This window comes from Arvicola amphibius, chromosome 6, assembly GCF_903992535.2.
Source record: "Arvicola amphibius chromosome 6, mArvAmp1.2, whole genome shotgun sequence".
Taxonomy (NCBI): domain Eukaryota; kingdom Metazoa; phylum Chordata; class Mammalia; order Rodentia; family Cricetidae; genus Arvicola; species Arvicola amphibius.
The window spans coordinates 147,589,886-147,604,092 of record NC_052052.2 but is presented as its reverse complement, the minus strand read 5'-3'; the positions used below and the strand labels follow the sequence as shown (position 1 = coordinate 147,604,092).

At 42.5% G+C, this 14,207-nt stretch overlaps 1 protein-coding gene across 1 annotated transcript in view; it reads right to left on the bottom strand.

The window, feature by feature from the left end:
• Spin1 (spindlin 1) overlaps positions 1 to 14,207 on the bottom strand; it is a 50,234-nt gene that overhangs the window by 24,851 nt on the left and 11,176 nt on the right. The window contains exon 2 of the mRNA XM_038334578.1: positions 4,487 to 4,693. Coding sequence (XP_038190506.1) covers positions 4,487 to 4,538 — 52 coding nt within the window. The 5' untranslated portion in view covers positions 4,539 to 4,693. The remainder of the gene's footprint in view (positions 1 to 4,486; positions 4,694 to 14,207) is intronic.

Here is a 14,207-nt window from a genome sequence, read left to right as displayed (position 1 = left end):
GGAGAGCTACTCAGAAGAGAACTCCAAACCTCAGTGAGCTGGGGGTTAGCAAGGGTCCATACTCTAGCTAAACAGGAATCTGGATATAAGTAAATTCTGAGAAATCACAAATTGATAAAGCTATTCAAATTCCATCTAGGCACTTCTTGAACTAATGAGGCAATCAGTAACAAAACAAAGCAAAACAAAAAAAGACTGAAGAAATTCACAGCAGCCTACATGAACAGAATATCAAAAATCCATCCTCAACACTTTCTTGATAAACTTAATGCTTTTTAAAATGTCCAACTACTTCTCTTAAAACTTTTAAGACAAGAAAGATCTAAGTATCTAACTCAAGACTGTCAGTTTGCTCTCTAATACACACACACACACACACACACACACACTCTCTCTCACACACAGAGTAACCCAGCTTGGTGCCACATGCCAGCAGCAAGGAGGTTATGATCAAAACAACATGTTTAGTTGTTTTTGTTTTACATTTCAAGGACATTAAAAGATAAACACATCCAACTGATCCCTAGACTCAGAAGTATCAAGAAAACAAGTGAAACCAGGATATAGTAAGTCACCCCCACTGAAGACCCACTGGAGTGACTAGCAGGCTATGTAGATCAGTAAGGTCAGTCCACAATGACACAACCCCCACCCCGCAAACTTACAAAAAGAAATAACTGAGAAATGAAACCAGCCCTAGAGATTCAGAGAGCAGCACCCATAGACCTAGCACACGGGAAACTAGACTGCAATAAAGAGGAGCATGGGAAGCAATGGCAGGTAGAGCTGTGATGAAGCACATGCGTGCAGGCTGATGAGCAAGCATAAAGGCAGCTGTACAGAGTACCCCTGAACTAACTTCTGAAAACCACTGGTGATATTTTCACAAGTGCAAAACAAACAAAAAAAAAACACTTCTAAACAAACACATAGGTACAGGGAAATTAAGATTTGCTTGAAAAAAAAAAAAAACTTAAACCAGACAACAGTGATTCAATCTTCAACCCACCTATTGAGAGCCAAAGTATCTTTCTGTCCAGCAGTACCAAACAAGGACTGAGATAGATTTAAACTTCAGTACAAATAATGTCACCATAGATCACAAAAGACACTTCAAAAATGGTATGGTTAATTAGTCAAAAAGCCACGATAACCTTAAATACACACAAGCCTAATTACAAAATACTAAAATCCATGAAAACAGGAAAAAAAAAATCACATCTATATAATGTACACTTAGTTATATAAACTCTATTCTCTTGCCAGTTGGTGTTAACAGGTGGGGAGAAACCAGAAAGGACAAACACCTGAGCATCACAACAGACAGCTTGAAACCCATGTCCAAAAGTATTTCCTCTGGATCTCAGAGCAACTCACCCAGATACACTAGCCATATGCTGAGTCAGATGAGTCTAATAATATACTTAAACTATCCTGAAATCATACAGAATGTATTTGCTTACCAGGTCACAGTAAACTACATAGAAACAAAACCATCCTGACAGCTGAACGCGTTTCGAGCAGAATAAACACACAGCACTGATCTTAGGGGCCGCAAAGTGCAGTGCTTTCACTCATCGGATGCCTATGTGAGTGGGGCCAAATATGAAGATGGTGTCAACACAAGGTAGAAGAATGTTTTCTGGGAAGCTTCTTCACTGTGCAAACTCCCTTCTCCCTTCCTTAAGTGGAGCCTCTACAGCTTTTCAACACTAACTAAAGGTACTAAAGCAGACACTGCAGCTCTCAGAGACAAAGATGGCATGCTGGGACCTGGTGCCAGGAGGGCCACATGGCCTCACTGAGGTAAGAACAAAGATAACAAGAAAAGGAAGTGTGTGAGAGCGACCAAGTCAGCCAGAAGTGGAGCAAACATCCCTAGCATGTCCCTAGACACCTGTGACAAGGTGCAAAGAAAGGATTCCTCAAAGTATGCTAGAACTATATGTAATGTAGACATTACATATACATTACATTACAGACATTCCCACCCCTCTCCCATTCCATAGTACCCCAAGCCTCATAACCCCTCATGATCCTACTCTGGGCACACAGCATGCTGGCTTCTAGAAATGGGTACCTCAAATGCCACACAGCCAGGCCACTGTCTCTGACCCTTCAAGAAAAACTTCACTGCAGCAGGCTTTCTTGGACGGCCAGCCCCCCAATGGTAACACGGAGATTTATTAATCTATGTGCTGCCCTGGGGCTCATTTGCCTATCTAAGTACTTTCCGTCCTGCTTTCTCCATGTCTGTCCCCTTTCCTCTCTGCCCACCAGCCAAGACCTAATCAATCAGGTGTCTCAGGCAGGCAAGGAGAAACAGCAACACATCTTTACATAATTAAACAAATACAGCATAAACAAAAGCAACACACAGTTGAACAATTATTCTGCAACACAAACAAATGTAGCAAATCTTTACTTATTAAACAAATACTCTATTCCAGAACAGTTCACTGTACACCATGTATGATGTCAGTGTTGACTTTCTCACTCAGACCCTGCTTTTTCGTTGGGTAGGAAAGGTGAGTAAGCGGTGAGCCCGCACAACTGTCTGACCCCAGACATGAGGAGACGGAGGCGCTGGAGGAGAGCAACACGGCTGCCGGGATGATCTGAGAATCAGAGATGGCTGGGCACAGTGCGGTCAAGGGACGGATGATGAGTGAGAGACCATGCAAGGAGCCCCAAAGCTCCTGAAAATTAAATTGCAACTAAGACAATCTCCAGTTTCTGGTCATGCTCATAAAGAGTGTAAGTTGCTCCTCTGTCCTTATCACAAGCAAAACACTAAAAATCTCAACAGTACTTCTTAGACTGAGCAGAGTCACAAGACAGCAACTATCTGTAAATTAGAAAGGATGGAAACAGAGAAGATGGCACCTAGGCAGTGAGACCCCATCCAGGAAACCGTGCAGGAGGAACCTCACAACTGGTGCTGCTGGAGTTACTAGAGCCCAATCAGACAGTGAGACTGAGGCTTACTTACTCTTAAAAGGGCCTACACTTTAGTTTACCTCTAAAGGCTGATAATCTGGACAAGCTGCCTTGTGCTCCTAAGGTAGGGTGGCTGAGATCACACATAGCATTCATGCCCAAGAGGTTGAGCAAATCATATGACCAGGGAATGAATTAATGGAAAGAATGAGCAACATACAAAACCAGACAGGTAGGAGAGGAGATGAAATCATTTTTTAAAAAAAGAAGCCAGGCGTGGATGCACATCTACAGTCCCAGAAGCAGGCAGCAGGGGCAGGAAGACCACATGTAAAATCAAGACCAGCACAGTCTACATGGTAAGTTCAAGGCTATCCATGGTGATATCTGTAAAAGCTGGGCTTCTTTAAACTGAAAACACTCTGCAAGTTGGTCACAGGCCCAGGCAACAAGTTCTGGAACATAACCTCATTTAAACTTTATCATGCACTTCTTTCAATGGTCAAATGCCTAGAAGGTTACATATTCAAGAGTTTTATTTATCAGCACAGCAGGTTGGTAAATGCCTTTGATCCTAACCCTAGGGGCCATGGGCAGGAGGATCAGGATGTTGGCTGGCTCATTTACTAATTTATAAAACATTCTGTAAGGTTATTTTGTTGTTGTTGTTGTTGTTGTTGTTGTTTGGGGAAGAGAGGGTTTTAAAAATCAACCTATTTTAAGCTAGACAGTGGTGGCACATGCCTTGAATTCCAGCACTTGGAAAGCAAAGACAGGCAGATCCCCAAATTCCAGGCCATCCTGGTCTACAGACCAAGTTCCAGAACTGCCATGGCTACAGAGAGAATCCATGTCTCGAAAGTCCACCCCACTCCCCCCCCCCCAAAACCCTACACTTTTATTCTTGTTACTTTCAGCCATGTGCCACACACACACACACACACAAGAAAAAGAAAAGAACAGATGCCTGCTTCACAGCAAGGGTGCAGGTTTAGTTTTTGGTTTAGTTTTGTTTTCTGAGACAAGATTTCATGTAGCCCAGGCTGGCCTGGAACTTGCTATGGAATGGAGAATGGCCTTGAATCCCTGGTCTTCTTGATTCCACTTCAGAGTGCTGGAATTAGAGAACTCTTTCAGTTTAGATCCACATCAGTGAACTTGTTCCAAATAAACATTCTAAAAAGTGAGTTAAAATCCTCCTTTCATCCCAAAGCTACTCAATCTCCTAAATCTCACTAAAGCCAACATTCTAACATTTCAGCTTCTTCGAGTAAAAACAAAACCTTGATTTTATTCTATTCTTAAACAGAATCTTGAAATTCACTTGTTAATTTTGCCAGTTACCTATAAATTGCTAGGTTATGCAGGAAACAGTATTTAGCATGGTGGTTCCCTTTTTAGGAAAGCAAAGCTCTTCCTTCACATGCAGCAAGGTATAAAGCACCAGGAATGGAGAAGAACACATTGTTAGGTACTATGTGAAATCGCTGCTCTATGTTCTAAAATGTACACCACACTGAAATACACGCAGAGCTGCAATGCTTACCTGCATCAGCTCTAGACCGCTGGCCAGGTGTCTTCCCGAATGGGGTCTTCATTCATCTGTATTTATGTGAGCAGCAGAGCTGCTGGACTAGGGTGAAAATCCAGTATTTTCAGATATGAAGCTTCCCACAGGTCAGTATTCTTGTTAATCTACTATCCAGGTGTCTCTTCTACAAGTTCAGCAAAAACATGTGGATTCCCAAGCACTCTGTAAAATAAGCATCAAGACAAGAAAACGCCAGTGAGCCTCTAAATATGACAGGAAATTAAAGCACAGTTCTCAGGTAAAGGGCACTAATCCCTGAAGCAATGATGTGGTTCCCAGCAAAGGCAACGCATGACGGTGTGAAGGGAAAGCCTGGGCCAAGTGCAGACCCAGTGGAGAGAAGAGTCTACGGAGAGATGAGAGCTCTTTCCTGTTACAGCAGAGGAAGACACTTGAGAGCACCAGGGCAATGAACACCAGGATGTATTAGAGCACAGCCTTTTTCCTGGGGGGAAGGGGAATAGCAATAGTGCAGGTACTCAGGAACGGCAGATACAGCTGGGAAAAAGGGTATATAATTTTGCTTCTCCCTTCCTGCTCCCAACCTCTCAGAAAAAGATTCCACAAACCCAAGAGAACTCCCGAAGAAACTTTCCCACCCATGCAGATGTAAATCACTTCACTAAAGTAGTACCATTTCTATCAAATTTGGTTCCAGGAACACTACAGTCCAGGCAGTAAAACATTACCATAGACATCAGAGTCAGACACTTTTTAACGGCTATAGGGTCCCGCGTGATGCTCCTGGCTTAGGTAACTGCTCCTGTGGCCAGTCTTTTATTCTAGAAGGCTTCTTGTAACTGCTAAATAAACAATTCCAGAGATCTGTGCACCATCACCCCTCTCCTCATTGTTTTACCATCTTTTCCTATTCAGTCTCTAGCTGGGATTACAAGGACGGTTCATCACAATGGTTGGTCAGTCTTCCCTTGCCCAGCACCCTTTCTGCTGAGCTTACAGATAAAGCACTAAACATGAAGGTAAAACATGTAAGTTTTTATGTCAAACTTAATTCTCTTGTAACCTGAGCAGCATTCAGCACTGCTAGTCAGCTTACCACATGCACTGCAAAGAACCTCCCACCACCCCAAGTGACAGCTGCCCAGAGCCCCTTGTTACTATAACACAGATGCACTGTCCTGAGCCCTGCAAACTCGGTCCTGTCATTGGGTCAACCAATTCCAAAGTACCTCTGCATGAATTTTACCACTAGAGTATTGGTGGCATACAATAAACAAGATATAGTGGCTCCCAACTCTGAAAGCTAACCCCTGGGGCTGGAGAGATGGCTAGGCCCATAAGAGATCTCGCTTGTTCCAGATTTAGTTCCCAGCAACCACACAGAACCCACATATCCAAGGTATCTGACACCTCTTCTGACCTTGGGAGTCAAGTATACACATGGTAAACACACAGGAAGACAAAACACTCATTACACATAAAATAAAAGCTAATCTTTTTGCTTATTTGAGACAGTCTTAAGACAGCCCTGGCTGGATTCAAACTCAGAAACCTAGATGCCTCTGCCTCCCAAGGGCTGGGATTAAAGGCGGGTGCTACCACATCTGGCTAAAACTAAATCTTAAAATCAAAATAATAAAAAAAGTTACCCATACTCCACCCATCTTCTCTGCTTTTATTTACAAAACTTCAAAAACTAATGAAAAAAATGTAACATATATACATATTAACACGCTCATTCCTGATATGAAATTTAAGGTTACTAATGTTCTGAAGTGTGTGTGTGCCCTCACTAGGAGGTTATGGCTATCTTGGCAACATTTTCTGTTGCTATTTCAAGATGAATTTAACAGACCTTTAAGAGAGACTGCAGAGTTGCAAACACGGAATCTTCTGCTTTCCCCTGCATGCAGCACAGGTGGGCAGAGGTCTGAGGACAGCCTGGGTGACAAGCTTCCCCTGCCCTCCTTCAGTCTGTCTGTTGTTCTTCACCTGCACCTGACCCGGTGCTTCCAGGGTTTCTCCTGCCCCCCTTCTCTCCATAGGACAGCTGACATTAGACACCCATGCGTGTCTGCCTTACATGGCCAGCACTCTTCACCACCAAGTTATTTCCCCCAGTTCTACAGGGGACTTTTGGAGCAAAATAATGTGCATAAAGTTCCTAGAAGAAAGTCACACCCACTGCTGACTAGACTGAACTTCATGGATTGTGGAATGAGCTGGACTGCTACAGATCCAATCTTAGCCTATCTTTACAAACCATTACAAATCATTGACCGTTCGCCTAAGTGTCTGTTCGAACATTCTTATGACTATCAGATAAACCTTTCTTGTAATGTCTAGAATGTCTTCATATAGCACCTGAAACCTTTAACAGACTCCTCCACTTTGCTGCAGCCTTGGTTTATAATTTCGTTTTGTTCCTAAACTATAAAAATTCCATGAAACCAATTCCATACTGACTTGGAACACAGTGTTTGGAATAGCCTTAATCTCTATACATAGGACAGCTATAAGAATTAACTCATATTCCCTTTGAGGTAAGAGTTGTGTTTACTGTTAATAACAAGGCAACGTGTCTACATTCTTGAGCTACAAACAGTGAATACAGTTTAATCTCATTCGAACTCATTTAAAACCATCCAAAAACACAGCTGGCTCCCCAAGATACTGAGTGTAGCTGCTGGGCCCTGTTCTTATCTGAAGAGAGCCACTGGGTGCTTTGAAAAGTCAGTTAAAGGGCATTCTGAAAAAGAACTGCTCCTAACTCATTTAATTCATTCACATTATAGATCATCTTTAAGTTATTGTATTATGAGGTTAGTTTAGTAAATAAAAACTGAAGGAAAAAGTAAACAAATCTAGTCCTTTCTAGGACAACAGACACTATATTGGTCCCCTCTCCTACCCCAGTGCTGTAGGAAACAGTCAACTAGTGGAACTTACTTATAAGCCACTGAAAAATGAGGGGGCTGGAGAGATGGCTCAGTGGTTAAAAGAACTGTTTGCTCTTCCTGGGTTAAATTCACAGTACCCACATCAAATACAGCTCACTGCCATCTGTAACTCCAGTTCCTGGGAACCTGACTTCCTCTTCTAGCATCTTCTAGCATGTGGTACAAAGACAAGCAAAACACCCAAAAATATATTTAAACACACACACACACACAAGCGTAATGGGGAACAATCCTGACACAAACAAGGGAAAGGTTACCTGCTAACTCTCCCAACACACACACAAACACACACAGTGGGGTGGGAGTGAGGGGGACAGAGAGAGGCTTTACAGTGGAAACAGGGCCTTCATTTCTGGGAAATAAAACAAATGATTGTCCTTTAGTAATGATCCCAAAGTCCACTGTAAGATGCTGAAGCGATTCACAAACCACTGTATTGACTGGTCATAATATGGCAAACACTATTGCATGTGCTTTCCGTGGACTCTGTCATGCCTTTCACACAACATGCTGCACATACCACACAACACTATGGCATTGTTCTGCAAACTGGAGAGGCCGCTGGAGTACAATAACCTTGTCAAGGTCACACACTACTGCGGCACTGCTAAAATACATGCTCTGCTGTAAAGAAATAAAGAAATGAGCAAGCACATAAGCAGGCATGGTGGAACCTGCCTGTGACTCCAGCAGTGCAGGTGCTTAGGAAGGACACAGGGCCCTCAAGAGTCCGGATTACAGAGTGATAATGTGGGTCCAGTGGGCACACCAAAAACCAAATGACACGTATTCTACCTTGGAAGTTAAGAAATGAGTATTTTGCCAGGCGGTGGTGACGCACATCTTTAATCTCAGCACTCGGGAGGTAGAGGCAGGTGGATCTCTGAGTTCGAGGCCAGCCTGGTCGATAAAAGCTAGTTCCAGGACAGGCACCAAAAACTACAGAGAAACCCTGTCTCGAAAATAAAAAAAAAAAAAGAAATGAGTATTTCAATTTTTCAGACACCAAGCATGATGGCTTGTGCCACCTATAACCTGAGCACAAGAGGCCGAGGCAGGAAGATCTCAAGTAGTAGGCCAATTTGAGTCCAAATTAACAAGCAGTGATAGCCAAGTGTGAAGAAGGGGCATGAAAAGGCTTCTGCCAGCTGCTATCACAAGCGCTATTTATAAAAATCTGACAACTGCTGAGGCACAATCTTAGCACCAGGTCCCCTGGTGGAGAAGCATATAGAAGTACTAACAGGCAGAAACATATGTCGACTCAAGTTTGAGCTGTCAACGAGCCGTGTCAAAACATGACGTGGTGAAAGCCCTTTCACTTAATGAGATAACTGAAGGCTATAATATAAGGCCTTGGGATGGGAGCTGGTTCCCAGAATGGCAACTACCGAGATGAGAGGTTAAAAACTTTCAACTTCTAAAGTAAACCTCCAGAGAGGGGAAAACGGCTAAAGGACCAAGTCAGTTACCAATGCCCAACAATGTACCAATCTTGCCCAGGGAATGAGGGTTCGCTAAAATTCAATAATCAGTTCAGTTTCCATGTAGGTGAGTACATATCTGAAGTAGGTAACCCAGGGCATTTGTAATAAACCAGAAACCTAGCAAACCCACGCCTTTCCTGGGGCCCAAGTTATTCTAGCAAATTCTTAAACTTAGTAAGGGGGGGCTGGAGAGATGGCTCAGAGGTTAAGAGCATTGCCTGCTCTTCCAAAGGTCCTGAGTTCAATTCCCAGCAACCACATGGTGGCTCACAACCATCTGTATTGGGGTCTGGTGCCCTCTTCTGGCGTGCGGGCATACATGGAGGCAAAAATTTGTATACATAGTAAATAAATAAATATTTAAAAAAAAAACTTAGTAAGGTACAGCCTATGGGTTAGAAACAAAGACGACAACCTAGACAACACAACTTGGCATAGAGTGTGTGGTCTAGGGGATCTGATACTGCATCTCCATGCAAACAGTGTCAGAACTGAGTAAAACTGTAAAACCAACCCCCAGTTCTTGTCCACAGAGAACTTGCAGCTATGAAGAAAAAGCGCACACACACTGGGCGACAGACGCGTTCTATGCTGAGTGACAGAGGAAAAAAAACTTTTCTTTCTAGCATGGTGGAAGGAATACACATTATCAAAAACATTTACACGACAAAGGGCAACTAGTTAAAAAATCTAAATACAAGATCTACCAGGAAAAGAAGGAAGAGTTATTTTCTTAGGTAACAGCACTCATTTACAAAGAGTAACATATTTGTCTTAAAAATGCCATGATGTCTGCAATCTAAGGCAACTCTCAAAATCTTTGGTAAGGTAGGTAAAGTTGCACAGCAGCAAATGTAATCTTGATGAAGAGTTCACAGCTTGGATCACAAAGAATAATCTCAACCCTTCCTGGGCAGAAAATCTCCCTTTGATAGACAGTTCCAAGCCAGTAAGGGATACAGAGTCCCTACCTTAAAAACAAAATCCACACAGGCACTAGTAGGGAAACACATGCTGTTGGTTTCACAATTGCAAAAGCCTGATGATAACCTGATGACCTGCTAATAGTGCTGGTGTAGGCTTTGGTCAGAAGGTGCTTTCTGCAGTGGATCACAGTCACCACAGCAATCCCTACGATCCCTACGTGGTCAAAGTGCTGGGATTAAAAGAGTACCGAATGCTTAACCCTAAACAGGACATCTTTATCACTCCCTCTGCCGCCGAAAGAATGTAAACATTAGAAGGGAAGAGTGTTATAGAACACTTCTGGGCACAAGATGAGTGTTTCATTCTTGAATTTTTAGCAGCTGTCTGCCTAAAATCTGCACAAGACTGAGCCAACCAGTTATGTCCTAGAGGGAAAAAAACCATGAGGTGTGAGGCTTAAGAAATCTGAGTATCTACAGGCCGTTAATGTTGGAGAGGAGAAAATATTCTTCAGTGATGATATAGCCATTGATAAGTTGCCCATGATCCTGTAAATGACCCTTTACCTCCTTGAGGTAACCTAACCCTAAATAAACTCAGTGAGTTGTAAAAAAAACATGAAAAGTAGAAAAGAAACTAGCTGGGAAGAGGAAGGCAATGAGCAGAGTGGGAGAAAGACAGGAGAGGGTGATAGGAATGAGTAAGATACCTCATATACAGGTATACAAATGTCATAATAAAGCCCCATTGTGTATAATTAACATATGCTAATAAACTTAAAATACGGAAAATTCAGTAAAGGGGTCCAGCAAGGTGGCTCAGTGTGTTAAAGTCCTTGCCTCTCAAGCCCGATGAAGAAGAAAACTCAGTGGTAGAAGACTGAGGACCCAGCCAACTTTAGAACTGGCTTTAGCAACAAAGGGGTTATGTTTTAAAGTATGCAACTTACTCTTAAGATTTTTTTTTTTTTTTGAGACAGGGTCTCATGTAGGTCAGGATGCCTTTGAAATTCTGATTCTCCTGCCTCTCCCTCCAATGCTGAGATCACAGACGTACACCATACCTGGTCTTATAATGAGAAGGAAGGAAGCCAGGGCCACATGCATGCTATGTGTGTGCACTCTACTAAGTGAGCTACATCTCCATTCCATTACTCCTAATATAGTATCTTTAAAAAACCGGAGCTAGCAAAATGGTTCAGTGAGTAGAGACATGGGCTGCATAAGCCTGGCCATGGGATTCTAGCCCCACAACCAACATAAGATGCAAAGATTGTCCTCTCACTTCCAAATGTACACTGTGGCATGTGCCCAAATGGAATCTGGAGGGAGCATGTACAGGTATTTACCAGTTCACTTCAGTTTTGAAATTTCCCACCATAAAGACAAGTGCACTGGAGATGGAGTTAAGAGGTCACCTAAGTCCAGGCACCAGCTTGGATGAGAGGCCATCACTTTGGAGAATACAAAAGTCAAGAGCAAAAGGGGTCAATGGGTTTTAGATTCTGTAATTCTGAGAATGCAATTCAGAACCTTCTTAGAAACTAAATAACATTTACTAGAAAATCCAAGTAAAATTGTTTTGATAGATGCTGCCGAAGGCTAAATAACTGCATGTCCACTTCAGTGTTAATGTGAACAGTCAAGGTAGAGTACAGTACCTCAATGCCAGGTCACTCCCATGTGCAAAACCCTGGCTTTGATCCCCAGCACCACCAATAAATAAACAACTAAGTAAATAAATATACAAAAGGGAGAAAGTGATTAAATTATTCCAAGTTGCCAGAAAAAAATGGCCATCAGTGGATTAGGGCTGCCAAGACGGCTCAAAGATTAAGAGCACTGACTGCTCTTCCAGAGGTCCTGAGTTCAATTCCCAGCAACCACATGGTGGCTCACTACCATCTATGATGAGATCTGATGCCCTCTTCTGGTGGGTGGGCATACATGCAGGAAGAACACTGAATACCCAATATTTAAAAAAAAAAAAAAAAACAAAACATACATTTTTAAGTAGTTATCTAAGTTCTTAAAAGACCAAAACACTCCTACCAATTTAAACAAATTCATCATTCAGTGTAAAACCACAGACACAGACACCAAATTTTAACAATGAAGCTCTTAAGCATGAACAAAAATCACAAGGACCAGAAACTGAAACAGGAAAAACTGCTACATCCTTTTTTTTTTTAAACCCCTTCTGAACTACAATACCCCTTCCATAAGAAGACACGGCTGGTGCACCAGACTCTCAAAAGAAGCCATAGGCATTATCATCCCTCTCTGCAAATGCTATAGACGTCAAAATGCCCCAAACCAAACAACTATGACAGCTACAGACCTGCTACTCCAGAGAGTAGCTCTGTGCCGGAGGAGCAGGTGCCCAGACACTGGCCACAATGCAACTCTAGGCCTGGTCCTTGACTACCCTGTAGAAGCAGAACCAGTGGCCACACCAGCTTTGCACACCAAAGCATACAGGTTTTCAGCCTTTGTGTAGATCCTCAAAAAGTACCCTCTACTTCTAAGAACATGACTGTCTCAGAGTCAAGGTGAGCTCTCAGCTAATCAAGGCTAACAAAATGATTGAGAAGGGAGGTTGGCCACACCAGAAAGATGAACCAATGGACCAGAGGCTGGAGCTTTGAACTCTAGACATCAGCCAAGTATCTAGTGAAAGGAGACACTAAGTATCCAACCAATAAAGATGACATGCGAACCATCAATAGTCTGTGGACACACAGGCTTGCGTGAGCTTGGTTGACTGACAGCTCTGCATGCTGTTATATATCTGACCTGACTCCACAGGAGGATGCCCTCACCACCTTACCCTGAAGACCTCCTCTGGCTGGTCCTTTGGATCCTTTCTGACACAAAGCTATAATCATGAATGACTGTACTTTCTCTGTGGCTCCTTTGTGAATTATTGAACCACAATGACGCAAGGAGCACAGAGCAATGGTGAGGGTTATTTCCTCAACTTTTGCGGGAGAAATTTTCACATGACCCTGGGTACAAGGGTATAAAGTACACAAATCACATAAGCTGATGAAGTCATAAAGAAATTTACTTTGGACTGTTTGATATACTCTAATTTTATTAAAAATTAGAACAAATTTTTATACTAATAAGAATGTACTTCACTTTTACTCAGAATGGAATCTTAGCAGACATGTTTGAGACTGCGGGACGAGGAACATCACCATGTTTTCGCCACAGACCATGTTTCCTAACTCTATAATCATCACTGCTGAGAGCACAGCATCACACAAGGGCACAGTACAAAGAACGGTGCCATTTCAAAAAAATTTGAAGTTCTGTCCTAACCCTAAACCAAAATCTGCTTAATAATTTTTATAAAATAAAACAATCCAAACAGCAATTTTAAAAATCAAATGCTAACATAATATAAACCAAAACTATACATTGATTTGATATTTACAAGCTAAGAAATGACAACAGGAAAATAGCAGAAAACCTTTGCGTGTACAGTGAAAGCACCGTGATTCCTAACCTACAGTGTCTCTTACCTGTGTGGGGTGACTCAACCCCAAGAGCAAAGGTGCAGTGTTTGGAGCCAAGGACACAGTGAAGCTGCAACACGAACAGGTGAGCACTGTCCAATGCCCCCGATTCATTCAATGCTTCACTCTGAATATTTCTGGCCTTAACACACTCGGAAACCTTTTGCTGCTACTAGATTTTCCCACCCCCATGTTCAGTTATATGACTCTGTATGAAGAGTCAAACTTCTGGAACAGATGGTCTTCAAAACTAATTAAGTATCTACTAGCTACTTTTCTCTTGGGTGGGGGGGTAGCTAAGATGAAGGAAAGACCCCATACTTTTACTTCATGCTGTATGGATGAAAGTGACAGTAGGGCTCTGCCCTGGTTATGGAAGCTGACACCAAGGTGTGTTACAGTAAACTTCCAACAACCAGGAAACAGTTATAACTTCTCAGATATGCCCTCTAGCAACAAACCCACTTCCCTCTAGCAAGGCCCTGCACCCTTAAAGATTCCATAGCTCTCTAACAGTACCAGCTGTGGACACAGTTCAAATGCATGAGCCTCTGGAGACACTTTATAGTCGCACAATCATAGATCCAGTAAAAACAAAGAAACATAAGGAAGTTTGATGTAGTGGCATATGCTTATTATGTGAGTACTGGGGGTGGAGATAGGATCAGCTGTTCAAGAACAGCCTAGATTAATGTAAGACACCTCTCTCTCTCTCTCTCTCTCTCTCTCTCTCTCTCTCTCTCTGTGTGTGTGTGTGTGTGTGTGTGTCTGTCTGTCTGTCTCTCTCACTACATCATGAAAATCAGAGACAGAGCCCA